This window comes from Malaclemys terrapin, chromosome 7, assembly GCF_027887155.1.
Source record: "Malaclemys terrapin pileata isolate rMalTer1 chromosome 7, rMalTer1.hap1, whole genome shotgun sequence".
NCBI classification, from domain to species: domain Eukaryota; kingdom Metazoa; phylum Chordata; order Testudines; family Emydidae; genus Malaclemys; species Malaclemys terrapin.
In genome coordinates, this window is record NC_071511.1 from 70765535 (window position 1) to 70787658 (window position 22124).

A 22124-nucleotide genomic window follows, 5' to 3' on the forward strand; every position below is an offset into this window, starting at 1 on the left:
TATTGGGCTGAAATCAAATATTCTGGGTAATTTTACAGTCTGGTTTTTTATTTACTGACTTTTTAAAGCTATAACTTCACTTCTCAGATGCACAAAGTACAGTTGCCCTAAAATGACCTTCAGTGTCCTTGACGATAATGGCTAATGAGAGGGAAGGCTACTGAGGGCCAAGTGCAGCATAACAACGCTCTTTCTTTGGAACTACTGCTAAGAGTCATGAGGATTGGAAAAAGGAACTGATATGAAAAAGAACACGAACTGTGGGGGTGTCTGTTATCAGAGCTGTGGACATGGTGTACAGTCAACAAAAAAATAGAACAGAAACCTTCCAGACTCAGATCGCTTAGAAAACTAAGTAGCCACCAAACCCTTTGTTTATGTTTCATAATTGTTTGCTATCATGTTCTGTAACTATGTCACCCAACACAGATTAGTGCCGTATTTGAAAAGGACCTGGGATTGTTTTCTCGCTTTCTGCTCCAGGTGACCAACAGCTAAGTATTCTTTTCCTCTTCATGTTTCTCATTTAACTTGCTAAACGGTGATTAGATTTTTAGCAAAATGGGCTTAGCCTCAATCCTCCTCCAAACTTAAATGAGAGACCAAATCATTGTGTATCTCTTCTACCAAACCTGCCTCAGTATTGGATTGGAATCAGACAAGGAAGTATAGAAGGGATGTGGTTGGAAGCTATTGAAATCTTTCACGCAGCTAAGGGATTTGTACCTTCTCTGAAGGTAATGCATGAGGATGGGCTATTGCAAGTTCAAGGCCATGTGTCTCAAAACTCTTACAAGTGACATCATCAAAGATGCCTAGAAAAGTTCCATGCTAGCAGCCATCTGTGGTTAAATCCTCTGAAGAAGAATTTAGTGCTTAATTGAAGGGTCAAGGTAAAATAACCAGAGACATTCATGATCCTAGTAGAGCATACTCTCCCAACTGTCTAGCCTTTGCGAGTGGCAAAAGTGACTTATGCTGCTTGCTTATAACCATCAATTGAGTTCATTACACAGTTCATTGCTAAGGCCAGCTAAATAATGGGGGAAGGGGAAATAATGACACTTTTTTCCTATGCGAAACTCAGAACGTACAGACATTTTCAGCGAGGCATGTCCATGGGTATTTAAAGTGTATAAACTCTCCAACATTCTTGGCTATTGAGTATCATTAACTTTGCTCCTGCTCTGCTAAAAAATGTAGGCAGGAGTTGGAAGTTTGTGTGACATTAGGCATAGACTAGAAGTTAGTGCAAAATGTCCATTTGTATCTAATCTGTTTAAAGGAATAACTGCACATGGGTCTTCACTGAAAACAGATATACTTGCATAGGTTTTTTAATCTGTTTTTCATTAGCTCATGTGAGCTACTATTTGCTCTGTTGTGTTGCAATACATCTTCATTGGCAATGAAGTTTAAAATCCAGCTAATCTCATTTTATCTATTTATCAAAAAGTCTGCTAGGCTTGGCCAAACTGAGTAAATAGCTTTTACCACAGTGGTACATGATGCATCTCTAAACGGTTAATGCAAAATTTCCAAGCTGTCATTTAATCAGACTTGCTATATTGTTATACCATTGATGGGACTCCAGGCACTGTTATATCATCACTTTTCTATGGCATACAGTCCATTTTGAAACACTTTTCAGGGGTTTTGCACTCTATTTGTAGACCAGGCTATTAAAAAAGACACGCTTGTTTTACACACAAAGAGGGGATAGCTTCCTGAATGGACAGTTAATATCTTATAAATAAAATATAGAATTTTTAACAAAATGACCTTTTTAAAAATGTGTCAACTTTAAAAATGTAATTAATATCTCAGTGCTATCATTCCATATTCACTAAATGATCTTAGATTTGACACATAAGTGGTCTCAGAATCTTCACGTAGATGGCCTTCGTTTTGTCATTTAGTTGGCGTGAGTTTTGCACTTTAAAAGGGCTCAGGAGTGGTCTCAATTTTGCCACTTTAGTAGGGTGATTTTGGTATTTAAGTGGTTGCAGGGGTAACTTTTCCCACGGAAATCATCCCAGTTTTGCCACTTAAATGCCAAAATCACCCCACTAAGTGGCAAAATTGAGACCACTTAAGTGACAAAAGTCACCATACTGAGATACTTCAATGAGCTCTTTAATGAGATGATTTATGTGGCAAGTCCCCCCTTAGACTTCTTAAGTGGCAAAAGTCTCCTAATGTGGCAAAACTGAAACTATTCAAGTACTAAAACTGGAATATCTTAATTGGGAGAAGTTACCTCAGAGATAGCACTTATATGGTACTAGTAAGACACTAGTAAGCACTAGATAGCACTAGTAAGGCAACTAAAGTGGCAAAACCACCCCCCAGGACCAATTAAATGGCAATCACATCCGAGACCACTTATATGGAAAAAATGGGACTCCCTGAGTGGCAAAAAACACCTCTTAGACCACTAAAGGGGTAGAACTGGGAACATCTAAGTGGGAAAAGTCACCCCAAAGGCCACTAAAATGGCAGAAGTCACCACACTAAAATGGCAAAACAGGGGCCATTTAAGTGGCTAAAATCAACCAAGAGACTGCTAAAGGGACCACTAGTGGTAAAGACCACTTAAACAACAAAATCAGGGCCACGTAAGTGGCAAAAATAACTCATGAGACCACTAAAGTGGACGACACCAAAGCTGGGAGTGGTTGCAAGCATTTCGGAGGACAGGATTTAATTTCAAAATGACCTTATAAATTAGAGAATTGGTCTGAAATCAACAAGATTAAATTCAATATAGATAAGTGCAAAGCAAATGTACAACTACAAAATGGGGAATAACTGTCTAGGCAGTAGTACTGCTGAAAAAGATCAGTCCAGGATTGTTAAACTGACATGAAGAAAGTTTGCGCATTCACTACTCATGCACTACCTGTTCCCTAGATAAAGAGAAGACTTCAGTCTCCAAGGCTGTCAATTAAGCATCTTTCATCAGCACTGAACAAATTTAATCTACATAATTGAACACTTTCTTTATTACATGATACACACGTTGGGAAATAGACCGTACTGCCTTAGCTTCAGCTCTGAATTCTATGCAAACTCCATATTTGTGCGCATCTAAGGGCTGAAGTTAGTTCAAATGATGGATGTGCTCTTCAACCCTTCCTAAAAATGCCACATGTTCATTGATCTGAGAACTGTCCCATTAGATTGATATGAATTGACCTGCCTTTAGCTTTTAAAATATCCTATGACAATTACAAATATAGTAACCCACCTGCCTGTGCTACGTTTGTTGAACCATACACCTAGTTACCACACAATATACAATCAATTGCCATTTCACGTTTCTGAGAGACATCCTTCTCAGCCTCAGCAAGTTCTCTGAGGAAGATGTCTATCTGCTCGCTTTCAGCAGTGGCATTGGCTATTGTTTGTTGACAGCACATGTGAGTGGGGAAGTATGCAGACTTGACTCCACTGACGGCAATTGGTGAGGCTGTAAAGACAAAAGGAGATTAATTACAAATCTGAAACCAGTGGACTAGGCATGGCAAGGGAGTTTGGGTAGTGGCCCCAGAGAAACTATATCCACCCCTTCCAAGTGAAGTTCAGGAATAGCCTTTGCTGTCTGAAATAAAGCTGCTCCTCATTTTGACCCTCGCAATCAGCTCAAGTAAGAGTGAAATGAGTCTCCATAGTTCAGAGTGGAATGCTTTCACCAAACACAGGAAGGATGGCCTGGTGGGCAAGGCACTGAAGTAAGACTCAAAAAGTCTGTGTTCCATTCCTGACTCTCTCCCAGACTTCATATGTGACACGTAGTCTCTAGTCTTCATCTGTAAATGGTAGCTGATAATGCTTTCTGTGTGCTCCCCTTTGTCCATCTTGTTTATTTAGATGCTTTGGGGAAGAAATTGCCTTTTTATAGTGACTTGCACAACAGGTCCCTAATTGGGTTCTTTGCGCACTACTGTAATATAAATGGCAATCCTTCCTACTAATATTATTCCATGCATTGATACACTATCTACAGAAGACGTTAGAATCCACACATTGATCATCAAGCACAAAAAAACAAAGTAAAATATATGTTCAGGTATAATGTCATAAAAGGTACCGCACGCGCCAAGATGATTATTGGCTAATAAATGTGAAAAATTATCAAAGTTGAAACACAAAGTTGACTTTTCCTTTACTGTGAGTTTAAAACTAACAGTATTTCTAAACCTGCAGTAAATAAAACAGTACTATTACCCATACTGGAATATTTGCTAGTTAGAATTTTGGGAGTTTTCTTACATCAGTGGTTTCCAGGGGTCCGCAGACTATATCTAGGATTTCCAAAGGGTCCGCACCTCCATTCAAAATTTTTTAGGGGTCCACAAATTAAAAACAACTGTCTTAAATAATAACAGATTTCAGAAATACTCACAGATACAATCAGCCAGCCTGTTTCCACCAACTAGTTGTGTTGTCCAGGAATAACCAGTAGACTCTCCACATTTCTCATATATCCTGCTTCGTCTCAGAAATCCAAAGTCATAACCCTTGTGTAACACACATGAAAGAAATTCTATGAATTAGATGACATCACTGAATCATGTTTACTACAATAAACTATAATGTTAGTCCACTGGATTTCAATGAGAGTACTTGTGTTAATAAATTTATACATGTTTGCAGAATCAAAGCCTTCATTCATATATATGTGTGGTGATATATCAGGAGTTACACTATTAATTGGCAAATTGGAGGGAGTCAGAAGAAAGCCAAAAAGAAGGAATTTAAAAGGATCTGAAACTATGATGAAAAAAGGGAAATATAATCAGATCGCAGTTATAGGATAAAAACCTTGGGAGGAAATAACATTAAGGAGGCATGATTTAAGGTGTAAAATTAAGGAGTATTGACTTAGAACTAAAACAGGGGGAACAACAAGTTAAGTATCAGGACTCCATGAGACAACAAAGGAGATGACTAGGTGTTTGGAGTCCAACAAATCCAATAAAACCAAGCATAATGTGAAGTCATAATGAAATCTTCCTTCAGACAGGTCTAAAAAAAAATACAGCACGATTCTGTTCTGCAAAATCCTTCCTATTCCAAGCATCATTCTCCCCAATACAGACAATAAATGCACAACGATATATGGACATATGTTCATACAAAGATTAGGCTAAGGGTAGCCTTCAAACTTAACACTGTGATCTAAGTATTCAAATATGTCTGTGATGGGTGCAGGAAAGAACTAGAAAAGAAGAGGAGAGATGAGACCAGAGGTTTCAACACATACCTTTCAGGATAGAAGGGCTACTGCATTAATGCACTGAGTTAGTGTAATACTAACTGTAAAATTTGTACAATACCTGGTTACACATTGGCTTGCAGTACTGGACGCTGTCAATGCTGACACACACAAGACCACCATTTTGGGGAGCTTCTGGAACAGGGCAATTTTTTGGCATGAAGTCCTTGCAAGCTTTAGAAAGAGAAAATAATTCAGCGCATTGGAAATTTGGCAACCTTACAAAATTATGCTGTGTGTGACAGGGTCAGGCCAGACGACTACAGGAGAGTGCAGGGAAGGAAGGTATTAGCCACAGGATAAGCAGGTCCCTCTTCCCCTGGTAACTGAGCAGGGGTTACTTCAGGTTAATTAGGACACCTGGAGCCAATTAAGAACCTGCCAGAATGGGTTAAAAGCCTCCCCACAGCCAGTCAGTGGGGGTGATAGGTGTTGTGAGAATGAAGCTAAGTGATGTGGAAGCTGACAAGGACCAGGGGAGAACCCCACAGGTATAGTGATTGGGGAGAAACCCTACCCTAAGGACCCTTCCAGATCCAAAGACCTGAAGAAAAGGACCCTGCCAGAGGGGAGAGATTGAGCTGTGCATTTGGTGTGGCATTGCCATACCTGGAAGGGCTACTAGAGACTAGGGGCTCTCCCTCCCCTGCAGGAGGGTTGGGAGGAACCCTGCCCAAGCAAAGTGGGAACAATAAGCCAAGGGGCATGGGGAAGTAACCCAGGGAAGCTAGCAGCTTTCCTGGGAACTGACAGCATTAGGCTGCTCCTTGTTGGGGCCTGGAGTAGAGGGTGGGACTGCCCCCCACCCCTTCTTTTCCTCTCACTGGATGTCCACCAAAGAGGCCAGAAGTCCCAGTGAGGGCCTAACGGGCCCAGAAATGGGAAGGCTGGTTGAAGACAGAATTTACCAGAATTTATACACTGGGGGTGGGGGGATTCTGAGAGGCAAGATGCTATCCTGACCAACTGCTAGAAAGAAGCATGGGACCCACTGAGGCAGAGAAGAAGCCCTGCTACATGTGATTGAAACAAGTCATAATTGCACTCAATGCAATTATCACCATCAAATCTAGGGTCCGCATTCTCTTCCATGCTTTTGTCTCTATGTCTCACTCAGGAGGCTCAGAGCACACACTTTTCATGAAAATATTAGTTTTGTCAAACACAATTTTCCATCAAAAACTGTTTTGATAGAATACTCTTGACCAGACCTAGCTGTTATGTTTTAAAAGTTCATCATGGCTCAGGTTGGCATTTACAATCAGTGCAGAGAAATGTGAAAATATCACATTTAAAATTCAGATATTAGACAGTTTTATGGAAAATATGATAAACTGCCCATTCCTCAGTGCTACAGATTCAATAAACCTACTTACTGCAGCTACTTACATTTCTTAGAACATGAAAGGCTAGAAACATTTTGTTTTTAATAACATCTTAGGGTTTAGCTACACTGGTGCTGAAAAGTTAGTAATGTCCAGTTCAAGGAGAAATATGCACACTAGCTCTGATCAAGCTAGCGTGCTAACTAGTATCTCTAGTGTAGACACAGCAACACAAGGAGTGGAACTGACAAGCTGCCCAAGTATGTACTTAAGATTTCAGACAGGATCATACTCCTAGTAGCTAGTCCCTCCCATCATTTGCACCACCATGGTTATATATTTTTAGCATGCTAAGCTGATCAGAGCTAGTTACACCTTCCAGCTCCAGTGTAGACATTGTCTTAGATTCTGTAGAAAATGTGATCCCCAGAATAATACTCTTCACTACTTACTCAGGGGCATAACCCCAACTCTGAATACCTCTGGTCTAAAGCCAAGTTGTAAACACTAATATATCCTCCCATTTTATGTAGATTGTGAGGAAAGGACTTGATGGGAGAAATGGACACTATTGCTTCAAAAATCTCAGTAAACATCATTGCATTATCTTCTGTGTTTTGACATGGCGAAGGAGGAGAACTGGACCCAAGGAATATATGTATCTGGAAGGAATTCATGTCCCCAGCCACGCTCATAGCAATCCAGACAAGGATGTAGGTACACGTGTGTAGAGCTGCATAGGAGAACATCTCTTGCCTCTCAGATGCCCTTTGCATCTCAGCCTACTGAGGAATGTCTAGAGGGCAGACGGAACTGATGAAGCCCTTTTACCCTTGCTGGGGTTAGGGACACTGGTGGCAGGATCTTCCTTTTCCCCTCTGTCCCCATGAAGGAGAGGGAGACCAGCAAGGGGACAGATCTACCTGTAGCAGAAGGGAGGCTGTTAAGGGACTCAGAGCTTGGACAATTCTTCTCCAAATCCAGTTCAATATCTCTCGCTTCCTGGGTAGAAATTGAGGCAAAGGCCTCTCTGAGGTTGCTGGCTCTACACCTTTGGCTTTCTGGTCTGATTTCAAGGGTTAGGCCTTTGTGATGTCATTGACTAACCACATCTAAGCTTGCTTGTCTGAGGTCAAGGGACAAGCTGTTGTGAGATCACTGGTTCAGCATCTATAGCTTGCCAGGCTGTTGATGGCATAGGCCACTGTGAAGTTTCTTAGGCCCAGATCTTAAAAGGTATGTAGGTTTAGGCTTTAAGTACCTTTGAGGAGCTGGGACTTAATCATGATTTTTTCCTGCTGCTTCCACTTTAGACGTGATAAGTTCTCATTTTGTCAGCCAGCAAAGAGCAGGAGACGGGAGGGTTGGAAGAGCTGAAGGGGGTTGGATCTGACATTCTGGTTCAAGCCCATCATTAATGATGCCCAAAAAATTCCTCAGGCTAGTACACTATGAACATAGATTCCTCTTCAGGTAAAAATGAAGAGTTTTTTTCCAATAAAAGATAGGATCCTCACCTTTCCCTTGAACCTCTCTTAGGCGATCAAGTACCTGTTGCAATGACCATGCAAGGGAATTGATTTCAGTTCTCTTATCATTGGGAAGCATTTCAAGGAAGCACTGAGAAAACGTCTGGAGGGAGGAAAGACTGGATTGTTAATGTGGGAAAGGCTTGTGAAATTCAGAGAAAAGAGAAATCTCAGTGTTTTTCATTATTGTAACAAAGATAATTTTTCCCAAAAATAATTAACCTAAACCTGAAATTTGTGTGCTTATAAACAAATCTGCTTAAATAAATGCAGAGACTCGTGTGTTATTGCCGGAGAGCTCTGGGATATTGACCTTGGTTGTTTTATTTATATTATATATGTATAAGGAGCAGTGTAAAAGTGATTTTAAGCACAATTACCCCCACTGCCACCACATGCAACCTCTGATGCCTTCAGAATTACACAGAATTTGCAAAGAGAGGTGAGACAATAAGTAGGTACAAATCTGGGTTCCGCCAGAACAACCATGCTTGGATTTCCTAATGGCCTAAGCGCTAAGGGTATGTCTACATTGTATTGTAAGCCCAACAGTCGACTGGTATTGGGGAACCTGGGCTTACGCATCTACATTGTATCTTAACCCTATGTTAAGACTTTTCTAACCCGTGTTCAAACCTAGGGCTCTGGCATCCACACTGCAACGAGCAGGCCCCCAGAGTCCCTAGCATCCACCCCAAAATGTGCCTGCTCTAGCCCTATGACCATGGAGTACTGTGGGAAAACTTTACTGCCTGCCCTGCTCATTACCAGGAAGCAGCTCACTTTCCAAAAGGCTTGATCGGTTCGTTCTCCATTGCGAACCCGGGAGGCTCTCTGATAGCGTGCTTGCAGATCAGTGATCAGAACAGAATGGATTAATGCTGCCCTGAGCTACTCATTCACAGGGGGAAGGAGGTAGCTTCCATTTTCAAAAGAAGGGATTGCAGATTGTTGGAATAGAGAAGACTAAGAAAGTTGTCCCATGGAATTGTGGGATACTTCTGGAGACTCCCGGGACCCAAGACAAGCAGGGCTACATCTACACTGCAAAGCAGACCCTGGGGCTGTCGTAACTCAAGCTCATACCTTCCAGCCCTACAGGGTCCCGGGACCCTGGGTCATCCTTCAGCTAGTACAATTGCAATGTAGATGCAAGGGCGGTTAGGCTTGAGCCTGGGCTTAAGCACGGGCTTATGTTGCAGTGTAGCCATACCCTAAGACTACTGTGGTGCCAAGAAGAGCTGCAGGTGGCATGAGTGGAAGGAATAAAAAGCTGCAGTCCATGGATTGTCAGCAGAACCACTCCTCAGAACTGCAGCTGTCTGTGTGGTGGGTGTGCACCTTCTTTATGGTGAGAATGGAAAGAAGATCAAATGTATTTGCTTATCCGCCTGCCCCATCCCAGCTCCTCCATCTCCCTTCCTCTGCTCCACCCTTTCTCCAGTGCGAAAGGAGTCTTCTGCACAGAGTCCTGACATCCTGTCCCACCATTTCTTCACTGAGTGATTTGCTCCTAATAATGTTGTTAGTCCATATAAAGATGAGGCACAATTCCATGCAGAATCCTCCAGCCCATGGCTGCATTTATGCTTGTCTTGTACAGTCTTACAACTGAGGTGCAAACTCCAATCTGTCTGATTAGTAGGCAACAGCTCTACCAGCTGAACTAAAAGTGACCCTCTTCGTTCTGGTCTAGCCAGAAGGAACTGTTGCAGACTAGTGTACAATGTAAATCCCTCTTCTTTATACATCTTAAACCTCATCAGCTCCAGCCCCATACATACATACAGCTATGAGACCACAGAGTGTATAAAACCAGGTCTTTACCTTCACCTGATGATTCAAATCACTTAAATCAGCATTTTTACAATCAGCAGTTCCAGCTTCAATAAAATCTAAAAACAAACAGACAGGGCAGCATATATATCTGTTGATGCTTCTAAAAATAAAAAAAAGTACATTTTTCTCTGCCTGTTGGAATATTAGTGGAGCACTAAAAAAAGGTGAAGGGGGGGAACATTATTCTTATTATATTTATAATTACATGCACATTTTTCCTCCTTAGAGACTCATATCATAGGTACTAGCATCTGTTCTCAATGATATCACAACTAAAGAGACACTGGAACAGTGTAGGCCACATAACGCACTATTCTAAAAGGAAGTTAAAACCAAAGCAATGTCTTTAGCAGAGGATGACATCCTGATGCAATTATCAATATTTTGCTCATCCCATTCAGAAATACTTTGTGACATTTGTTGTGGGTAGGTTTGAGACCTAAACAGGTAAACTATGTCCATTTACCACATGGGACCAAATTCTGCTCTCAGTGACATGGATGTAAATCTAGAGACAGACCATTAATTTCAGAGGTGTTATTGTAGAATTATGCAAGTGTAACTCAGATCATAATCTGGCCTATAAAGTCCATTGGGAAGAGAGGATTACTACGGCAGTGGCTACTAGACTTTTGTCTTTGGAGACCTGGGTTTAAATCCTGGTTTAGGTCACAAGCAAAACTAAGCTTTGTTGGTTTTACCCAAATGTCTCCTCTGAGGAGGGCCTTCTAGCCCTCCAAGCCTGTACAGTAACTCCTCACTTAAAGTCATCCTGGTTAACGTTGTTACGTTGCTGATCAATTAGGGAACATGCTCATTTAAAGTTGTGCAATGCTTCCTTATAAAGTTGTTTGGCAGCCGCCTGCTTTGTCCACTGCTTACAGGAAGAGCAGCCCGTTGCAGCTAGCTGGAGGGGGCTTGGAACCAGGGTGGACCAGCAGCCCCCCATCAGCTCCCTGCTCCCTAAGTTCCCTGTGCGGCAGCTGCCCATCAGGCTACCAACTGCCAGCAGTTCAGCTGTCTCTCCCCTCACTGCCATGTGCTGCTCCTGCCCTCTGCCTTGGAATAAGGGGGCTAATATCAGGGTGTCCCCCTCCCCTCTGCTCCTGCCCCCCCGCTTATCCCCTTCTCCATATAGAGCAGGGTGGGGACAGGACAGGGCTCAGGACGGAGAGATCTGGCCACAGCTGCTGTCTCAACTTCCTGATCTTTTTAAAAGCAATGTACTTAGAGTGGTGTCAACGTACTTAAAGGGGCAATGCGCGTCTCTTTCTCTCTCACACACACACAGGGGGGGTGTCTCTGTCTGCCATGCTGTCTCCCCTCCCTCCATTCGTGCTGCCTTGTAGAGTGTAAGGCTACATTAACAACAATGTGTTAACCCTTGAGGACTCAGCCGAGTGCTAGTTCATCATTTAGCAGTAAGACATTTCCTGGGAAGTATCCCACTCTCTTCCACCCTCTGACTCCACCACCTCAACCAAGCTTCACAATCATCATTGCTGTGTACAGTATTAAATTGTTTGTTTAAAACTTATACTGTGTGTGTCTGTGTATATATATATACACATATACATATAAAATATAGTTTTTTGTCTGGTGAAAAAAATTACTCTGGAACCTAACCCCCCGCCCCCCATTTACATTAATTCTTATGGGGAAATTGGATTCGCTTAACGTCGTTTTGCTTAAAGTCGCATTTTTCAGGAACATAACTACAACGTTAAGCGAGGCGCTACTGTATATGCCAATATATTTGTTGGTCTAGTGAAAGGTATCACAATACCTACCTTTAGGGTTGCCAACCCTTCAGGATTGTCCTGGAGTCTCCAGGAATTAAAGATTAACTTTTAATTAAAGATAATGTCATGTGATGAAACCTCTAGGAATTCAGCCAACCAAAGTTGGCAGCCCTACCTACCTCGTCCATAGTTTTATTAGCACCAATACTGTCTTTAGCCACAAGGTGAGATTTGGCCTAGTGCAGAGGGTTGTCATTAGAAATCAGAGTTCTAATGGTGCACCGGGCTTTGTGTGGGGCCCTCAGCATTGGGGTGAACTTCATCCTGAGTAGTTAAGTATGTATACTCCCTTTGAGGGGGGGCAAAAAGATCTTAAAGGGGCCCCTGATGTCTCCTCTTGCCCTGTGTAAAGTAAATCCCATAGAGCCACCACAGCAGCTCCTACCTCACTCCCTGATCCCAATCCCTATCTCAGGGCGCATGTTTGAGAGAAAAGTGGTCAAGCCAGGGAATTCCTACCTCCCAGGAATCTCTGGCTGCTTGATCCAGCCTTAATCAGCCAGGTGTAGGTTAGATTGAAGCTGCTTTTACTTATGCTGAGGACTGCTTTTGTCCCCGGCCATCCTAGGTTTAGCTGGAGAGGTGTAAATGTTGCTTAAAGCCACCTTTGCCCCACCTCCCTCACTTTGCTGCACAGAGGACAGCTCAGACAGCCCCACAGCATGGACTTCTTGTTAACTCTTCTCCTTATGCATGACTAGTGTATCTCCTTTTGAAATTACTGCTAGGTCCCTAGCTCACCCACTACCTCCCCTGAAAAGAAATGACAAACTTTATGATCACAGTTGTCTGGAATAAATCTATCTTCAAGTCCCACTGTAAAGACTAAAGGTGACAAATGGAAAATAGGAGGTTTAAAACAAACAAACCTTGTCTGTCAAACAAAGGGTGTCAAATAAATAATCTCTACCAGCATAGTAAGAACAAGCAAAGCAGAAAGAACAGGGATAACTTTGTGTGTATTTTTGCAAGATAAGATGGTTATGGTTCAAATTCTAGCTTGGATAGCTGAGGATATCAATTTTCAAATTCAAACCAACTGCAGAAGGTGCTCAAATGCCCATTTTAGACACCGCCTTGTCTATTTGGGTGCCTGAAGGTGGAAGTAGCTGCCTATCTTAGGCTGAAAATTGTTTTCTGTAAGGTATTATTAAAGAACGGTCACAACTTACCTGTAATAAGCCACACGGCACTGATGAAAAACAGCATTCTCCAGAGCAGGTGGAAGTTGTACTTCATCTCTGCTTCCGTGGAGCAGGTAGTAGTTACTCTTTCCCTGTGAAGTCAAAAACAGAAGTGCAAGGGAAGCACAGACAAGGCTGTATTTGCACTGGGTCACTGGTTATTTAGCTTGTGCTTTGTCCAAAGTTAACAGTGTTCCCATCATGGAGTATGCGCATTGCCCAAGCTGCTGGGAACCCACTGGAGACACTGCCAGGAATGCACCTAGGAAAGATGTTTATTTACATGTGTAAGCAGAGTCAGGATGAGCTCTACCCTGACATCTGGTGGTGAATTATGGCGAGTGTGGAAAAGAACTCCAGGGGCTGATCTGGTTTGCATAGGCACACCCACTCGCCTGGCATAAACAACAGCAACTGAAAGTGGTTACTTTGGCTGGTGTGGGATACCCAGTTTCTCTATTATTGGGGCAGGAAGAATAAAGTTTTGTTACCCTGATTCTGTGAATCAAGGCCAGTGGAACTGTTATATGACAGAAGGACTGAGTGAGTCCTTCACCATTACCTAAGTAGCACTTGCTTGACAAGGGGCATGGGTTACAAAACCCAGTGAATGGAGAGAGGCTGTGGACAGGTATTTATACCTGGTGGTATGGACCCTTTTTGAGGGTTTGAAACACCAATTACACTACCTCCTCTCTCCACTGTTGAATGTCAGAGCTAACTTTGATTCCATTAGGAGTCTAGTTACAGGCTGCTGAGCTGAATTCGCTTTGGGCCAATGGTGCACTAGCACTGGGGCTCCCCTACTATGAGCTGAAATTGCTAAGAGCTGAAATCACAAAAGAGCTAAAGTTATTAAGAGCTGAGATCCCTGAGACTGTGTGAACTAGTGGGGGAGCCTGAAGCTATATTGCTAAGTGGCTGGTGGAGCAGCTAGCAGAGTGGAGCCTCACGGGGACGATTGGAGCGGAGCCGAGCGACTCACAGGTCGGTGAGCAGGCCGGAGCGGCTGGAGAAGCAGCGAGCAGAGCAGAGCCTTGTGGGAGCAGCCCAAGGAACGGCTGAAGTGGAGCAGAGCTGAGCGGCTCACAGGTCGGTGAGCGGAGCAGCTGCCAGAGCAGTTCGTGGATGGCGGGAGCGGCTCACGGGACAGCTGGTGGAGTGGAGCGGCTCGTGGAGAAGGCTGCGGCGGAACCCCACGGAGAGGCAGCCGGTCGGCCTCAGATCACGTGAGGTGCCCCTTAACACCCTGCGTGCCTTTCCTCCCCCGCCCCTGCTTGAACTCTGGGGCTGCACTGACCAGGGACAGAGACTTTGGGGGGTTGTTGGACTTTTGGGACTTTGGTGATTCTTGGGTTGCTGGTTTCAAGAACCAAAGGGAAAGGACACAGCCCAATTTGCTGGGGTGGGTTTTTTTGCTCATGAAGCCTGTTTGTGGTGTTTTTCCAATTTAATGCTGATGTCGTTTACCTCGTGTTATTAAACATTTTCTGTTACACTCAGACTCCGTGCTTGTGAGAGGGGAAGTATTGCCTCCTAGAGGCGCCCAGGGGGTGGTATGTAATTGTCCCAGGTCACTGGGTGGGGGCTCGAGCCAGTTTTTCATTGCGTTATTGAAACGGAACCCCTAGATACAGAACCCGGCCCTTGTTGCTGCCAACTTAGATGGGCAGAAGGGTTACACGTGGTATTGGATAGGGGCGCCCACAGTCCCTGCCACTGCTGCCACAACTGGGAAGTTCTCTGACTAATTCACTAGTTTGCTGTAAACCTTTTGATCACTACTTATTTTCTAATCTTCAAATGCCTGATTTGTCACCTTTAAAAAGAAAAATATCAAAAAATTGGCTCACTCACTACTAGTTTTCACCCACTTTAGCAAAAATGGGCCAAACTCACAGCTGGTTTTAGGATACTGCAATTAGCTAAGGGCAAGAGGTAGTTGAATCATTCATGGAGTTAACCCTTTTGGGCCTGATTTTCCACTATTTTCTGCCTTTGGTAGCAAGCTACAACAGTGCAAAGTGAGTGAAGAACAGCTCTAAATGCTACCACTGTGTAAGCAAGTGGATAATTCTGATTTGTTAGCATTTTGCCCCTGCTTTGTACCTATGTAAATGGCTACACAAGTTCAAATACAGTGGAGAATCAGACCCTTTCTCTGGGAATCATACACATATTAATCCTGATTTCTGCTATTTACTGGTAAGTTTTTATCAAGTTCAGACAGTTTATAGACTAAAGTTTGTTAACAAATTGCTTGCTTTGACTATTTGTTATTCATTATTCATGTTGTCTGAGCGGTCAGCTAAAGTCATATAAGATTGATTCTGCTCCCTCATTGGAGGACTTTATAAAAAGGTGAATAATTGATGGTGAATAGTATATAATAAATTGCAAACAGCAAATACCCCTTCTTTCCATGTGAAAAGAGCTATCCACGCCACAAAAAAAACCCCACACACTCTCCAAATCCAGCCATTTCCAAAACTTCCATGCAAAGAAAAACCTGTTCACATTAATGAATGCGAGTAGAAAATTAAAAGGAACATCAGCATGCTGGACCCAGAGAGCCACTAGGAATTTGAAGGGCTGTTGGAAAACACTGTTTTTGCAGGACTCCGCCTGCTCTATTTGAATCACTCTGGTAATATGCAGAAAGACCTCACTACCACTGCACATGCCGTTGTCTCTTCTGTGGATAAAGAAAGGATGGCTTCAGCCTACAGGATTGCCAAGCCAGCCCCTTTCACTAGTGCTAAATTCACCCTGATAAATTTGCTAGCATAGCTTTATCTAGATGTCTCTCTTCAGTTGCTCACTTGACCTCCTGAGGCCCAGATCTTCAAAGGTATTTAGGCACCTAACTCCCATTTATTTCAATGGGAGTTAAGCACCTAAATACCTTTGAGGAGCTGCGCCTGAATGTCTAACTTTCACATCTCATGGGGAAACAAATACAGAAGCAATTTGTGAAAATGTTGATCATGGTTTTGATGGTTTTGACATGACTTCTGCATATGGGTTTCCAGCCCAACGTAACAAACAAATGAGCTATTGTTTGCACTTTTATGGGAGCTTTGCAATTGACTTCAATGCTCTCAGGACTAGTGTGGGAGACTCTGAATGTGAGTAGGCCCCCAGCCAAGAGGAAGGGTAAGTATCTTAGCAAAGCATATGCCTTGGGCCAGATATTTTCAGGAATTAGGCACTGACAGACGAGGTGCCAGATCATTTATCTCGCTTCAGCTGCTTTGTGCTGGTCTGACAAAGCAAGCCAGCCACAATGCTAGTTGATCTAGTCAGCTGAGGCTTCCCCTAGAGTAAAGGGAATTCCTGGATTCTCCATGACAATACTTCCCCACAGCCATACTATAGGGGTCTTCTCCCCAGGGTGTTCTGTCTGTGGAGTATCTATGTCTTGGCAATCCCTAGCTGCTGGGACTCTCCCTTGGGACTCAAGAAGTACAACAAAAATTCTTTTAGGGTCAAACAAACTTTTATTGTGAGAAAATTGAAAAGAGTTGTTTCATTTTTGATCATTTAAAAATATTAAGAGGTTTTATAACATTAAAGAAAATGTTAAACCAAAAGGTCTTCTGAACCAAGAAACTGAAACATTTAATTCTGAAAATGTCTAAATGAAACATTTCAAATTTCTCAGATTTTTTTTTTAACTGAAACACTTTGGCAAAATAATACAAATTTGCAAAAGTTTTGGTGTCACCAGAGCTGCATTTTTCACTGATTTTTTGCATTAGAAGTCTAAGGGTAGGTCTACACTTACCCAGTAGTTTGGCGGCGAGCGATCGAACTTCCAGGTTCGACTTATCGCGTCTTGTCTGGACGCGATAAGTCGAACCCGGAAGTGCTCGCCGTCGACTGCGGTACTCTAGCTAGACGAGAGGAGTACCGCGGAATCGACGGGGGAGCCTGCCTGCCGCGTGTGGACCGAGGTAAGTTCGAACTAAGGTACTTCGAACTTCAGCTACGTTATTCACGTAGCTGAAGTTGCGTACCTTAGTTTGAATTAGGGGGTTAGTGTAGACCTGGCCTAAGTTTCATTGAGGAAATCAATGGGAGTTGGGTGCCTAAGTCACAGGTTCTTATGAAAATTTTACCCCATGTGTGTAGCAGTTGTTTTTTTGTACAATTAATATTGACAGGAAATAAGATCCAGTTTGACATAGGTTTTATTGATTCAAAACTACTGTACATTGAAACATGACAAAATAAAAATTAAACATGGAGGCCCTTTGCTGTCTATTTATTTTTCATACACAGAACCAACAGGAAATGAATAAGGAAAGATGTCAGCAGCACACACAGATCTCAACAAATAAGACCTCTTGGCAGAGAAAGCAGAAAAATACTTTAATCACAAACATGCTTGGAGATGGATTTTCACTTAAATGTCATAGGTGTAAAAATGTCACACAGACAGGCAGCTCTCTGACCAGCTACCCAATGGGGCTTTGCAGCATTCCTGCTATCCTCATTGCTGCTGTGCAGTTGCCAATCATAAAGGCTTTATCCCAGTCTCATAGTTACTGGTTTTGCTGGATATACAGGCTCCACAGGCCAGATTCTCAGCTGGTGTAGATCAGTGTAGTTTCCTGTTAGACTGATCCAGAATCTTTCTGGACAACTATGATGTAGGCAGTAAATAGCTAATTGACATCAGTAGTGCTTTGGTGATTTACACAAACTGAGGATCTGACCCTACATATTTTTATACTTTAAGAACTTCTCCTTCTATATTTAGAAATATCAAATTAGTCGCTTGGTGGTGATGCTCCTCCCTGAAAGAGGAGGCGGTATTTTATGCCAACAAAGGATATACATTTCTAGTCATGTGAAATGGGGCTCTCAGGTGAGAAGAACCTCAGCTGGTCTGTTTTATTCCATCACATAACATTCAGTATTCTATGCAGAGTTTTAATTCTTCCCAGCAAATGAAGCCTGGAGAACTACTGAGGGTAGTCACTTGGTCACTGCAGTGGCCAAGAGTATGCTGGATTGAAAAAAATTACCGGGTTAGATTCTCAGAGATGCTGAGCACCCACAATTCCCATGGACTTCAGCCAGACATACAGGTAATCAACCCTTCTCAGGATCTGGCCCATTAGCAGCTGCACTGAGGAGCAACCCTTAAAAAGAGACCTTGTCCGAAGTGGTTAGAAGAACACATTGGCAAGGAGATTGTCTATTGCAGTAAGAAGGAATGGTATTTTGCTTCATACCCACCCACTTTATTTCTGGGCAACAGCTACAGGGAGGGTGGGTAAAACACCTCCCTACTGAAAATGATTGAGGGGAGCCAGTTTTGAGCCCCTGTGTTAACACTCTTTGGCTGCCCCAGAGGAGGTGTAGCCATTACAGCACTTTTAGCTTTCAGATCTCAAACTGGTGGATGTGTGGAAACTAGAAGGCTGGTTGGTGGGATCATCTTAGTTGGTGGTGATGCAGTGACCCAGCAAGGTTGGGGCATCAGTCAGGTTAATGGGAGTTGGGTTGCTTGGTGAGGGGATGTATGTTGGGGATAACATTGGGGTGGGGCTCAGGTTAGGATGTTTGTTTGGGATGTAGCAGGAGAGTTTGGCAACTGAAGAGTGGGAGGCGGAGATGGGGGTGGAAGGATCAAATCTCTTCCGCAGGTGAAGTAGCGGTGTCAACCATTGGAAAAAATGGGGGGAGTTGGGTCAAAGTGCTGGGAATTGTGGGCAGGCTCAGCAGCTGGAAGTTAGGTGTTTGGGCATATGGAAGGGTTTAGCAACAGAGAAAGCAGGCTCGAGTTGGGACCTCGTGACAGGGATACATTATGGACAGTAATGCTTATCTGCCGTACTGGTTACAAGTAAACTCATCTGCAATGTTAATACTAGTATTTCTACAGCACCTTTTACCCACAGTTCTCAAACCACTTCCCAGTAACAAATTCACCCAGTCACCTCATAACACTTCTGTGAGGTAGGAACATATTATCCCATTGCACAGACAGGGAAACTGACACAACTCTGACTTACTAAGGATCACACAGGCAGAGCCAGGAATAGAACCCAGGATTCCTGATGCACACATTCCCCACTCTAACTACTAAACCAGTCAAGAGGAAAGTTTGCAAGATGGAACAAAGGAAAGGTAGATGAAAGAATCACGGTTTTCATGGTTAGTTGTTATTCCCATTCCACATTTAAATAACAGTAAAAAGAAGCATTGGCATACAAAGTAGCCACTATTATAAAGTTTAAGTTCCACAGACGGACAGGAAACCCAAAACTCAATCACAGTCTCCCATTGTGCTGGAAACAATTTTCCCCTGTCTGTACTAGCAGTTTAAACTGGTTTTCTCACTATTTCTGGTGGGACCCCCTGCTGACAAGTGACCTTAGCAACAGGTCAGTTTCCCACAGACTGGACTTCAGTGTGTTCTTGAATCACACATTTAAAAGCAGTAGTGATAGGATATGCAAAAGAACAAAAGGAAATTACTAAATGCAATATAAAATATAAAGACCCATTTTCTAACATGCTTATAAATTTTTTTCATGCAAACCCTGCTAGGTAAAATATATAATTGGCTCAGTGTTTTTATGTATCCAACATAAAATCCTTAGCAATTTTTATTTCTACCTGTAATGGGCTTCCCTGGCAGAGAACTGTTGCTACCATTTCCTATGAAGCAGCTTGAGTCGATCATGATAGGATCATGGCACTTTTATACGAGGATCAGCAATTTTTTTATGTATATTGAGTTCTTTCTAGGATTGGGTGCGGTGTTCTTTTTTGTTGGTGGCTTACTCCCTCTCCCAATAGTGATATAAATCGTTATGGTCCTAAGCCAATGCTCAATGAAGGCAGTGGAAAGATCACGACTGCAGGCGAGGCTGCCTGTGGACTCCTGGTGGAGTTCCTGGCTGAAGAATAGTTGTAGAACTGCAATCTATTTTTGCATAATAATCCTGAGGCAAATAGAACAGGTCACTTGCTTGTTATTAATAACCTCTATCTATTAGTAACTGTCTATCCTTGGGTGCAATATAGGCAGATAAAGGTTCATTAGGTAGTTTTTGAAAAACTATAGCACTTTTTTTTTTGTAATAACTGAGCAGCAAAGCATGTCTTTTATTTACCAACGAAAGTTACTTTGCAACAATTGGCCTTGTGGGCTCCTGTGTTCCTTGTATGGAAATCAATGAGAGCAGGACCAGACTCTGTAATGCAGTGGATCACCTTGTATTGCACTGCTAGGGTAATCTAGCCTTACAATGGCAAAATCATCCAGGGAAGATCAACCCAGAGTAAAGATGGTCCCCCGTACAGCAGAACCTATGTAGGGGCTCTTATGCCACTCACCCTCATTTTTGGGCCAAATGACTCTTTTACGTGCAGCTGCACTTTGATATTTTCCTACCAAAGGGCAAGCATTTGTGTGGCTAGAGGACATGGATTAATGTTCCAATTTCTTTTTTCTGGCAATATGGGTTCCAAGCCACACACAGAGAAACAAATAGTTTTTGGTGGGTTTTTTTGTTTTTCATTCTAGCTGGTACACATTGCACAGTCTAGCACAGATGCTGAAGAGGAGAGACTTGTTCCTTGAATAGGAAGGAGGCACATTGAATTTGAGATGCACTGAAAGGGGAGAAGTTTGCACAATACCTGGCTAAATCATACCTACTGTTAGCCAGTGCTATTAGTTCTTTATTTTAATCACCAAACTTAAACACACAGCAATGAGTCAGGCATTAGATAATTCCAACTGCTCCCATTTTCAGAACAAGTCAGGAGACAGTGTGCAAAGAAATTGCATTCTCCTGGAGCAAAATTTCTCCAATGCAGAAATTCCATACAAGGGCCACCTTAACCCTTATGTGAACTTTGAGTGGCATTTTCAGTCAACCCCTGCAGCAGCATTAATTTCACTCTTGGTACCTACAATATCAACATGAAATGGTGACAGAAGCCCAGAGCCTGGTTTCATTGAAGTCAATGAGAAAACCTACCCATGTCTCCAATATAACCAAGACTGGCCTGAAGTCCTTTGCAGAAATGGACTAATCCCGTTTCCTTTCACTCACACTTTAAGACAACACAGTATGTGGGTACACAAACGACACGCTCTCCCTCAACCAGCTATTGCCTGGATCACAGAGATTCCCCATCTACAATTTGTAAGTAGAACTGCAAAAGTAAAAAGCAATTGGTTACTTTTAACTTTGGCAGTACCATGTACACAACTCAAGCAATTTTGGAACATTGCCTAGAGCCAAGTGTTTTCTACAGATGTTAGACATATAAACCTAGGTGGGTAGTACTGCCATCTACAGGATTACTCAATCATTGACTTTCAGTTAAAGATGCTGTCAAATTTGGTAGATCCACATTTTAACATAAGGACCTTTTATTTCCAATGTGTTCTGGTTATTTTTGTGTGCCTATTTTGTCCCCGTATAGTGGTCAACATCAAAAATCAAAGCTTTGAGCCTACCACTAGTAAGCAATGCTCCAAAGCAAACCAGTGTGTGCATAAAAATAACAGATGGCATATTTCAACAAAGAAACAGATTTCAGTGTCATTCTCCCAAAGGGCTGTTGTTATAAACACCAGTGGGAGAAAAATAACTCCACAAATTGTGGATGATACCTTGACACCATGCCTTTAAAAATCTATTAAAATAGGATACTAACAGCACTCTGCTCTACAGTGTTTAAAAGCACTGTTCATATTAGCACAATCCAAGAGACGTCAATGGCGCTCTAATGCGCCATACACTGGGACGAGCCACTGACTCCAAAATTTGATGTGCTAATATATAAACACACAGAAAAGCAGCACTTATAAGTACATAGTAGCTAAAAGAAAAAGTTTGAGTCACCAAATCACAGCTGATTGGAACACTGTGGTAAGCAGAGATAACTAGTGAAGGAGGTCTAAGCACCTAACAACATCCTTTAAAGGAGCAGCTATGTTCCTTATCCTACGATAACGAATCCCCTCCAAGCAAAATTCCCCATAGGTGTATGCAATACCAGCTCCTATAAGAAAACTGTCCCCTGCAGATTTCCTAGTGTCCAGTCAGGGTGAAGAAACCTACTGCTCCTTAGCTAGAATGATGAGGGATACAGTGTGATCTTGCATTCAAAAGAAAAGGTAACAGAGT

General features: G+C 42.6%; 1 protein-coding gene across 1 annotated transcript; it reads right to left on the reverse strand.

Annotated features, from left to right (window-relative positions):
• Positions 1-2674: 2674 nt before the first annotated feature.
• LOC128840474 (uncharacterized) lies at positions 2675-13094 on the reverse strand. Its single transcript, XM_054034509.1, has 6 exons — positions 12949-13094; positions 9963-10030; positions 8124-8238; positions 5343-5455; positions 4409-4523; positions 2675-3472 (listed from the first exon to the last, which is right to left on the reverse strand). Exons 1-6 carry the CDS (start codon positions 13013-13015, stop codon positions 3282-3284), a joined length of 669 nt encoding a protein of 222 aa, XP_053890484.1. The 5' UTR covers positions 13016-13094; the 3' UTR covers positions 2675-3281.
• Positions 13095-22124: the final 9030 nt, after the last annotated feature.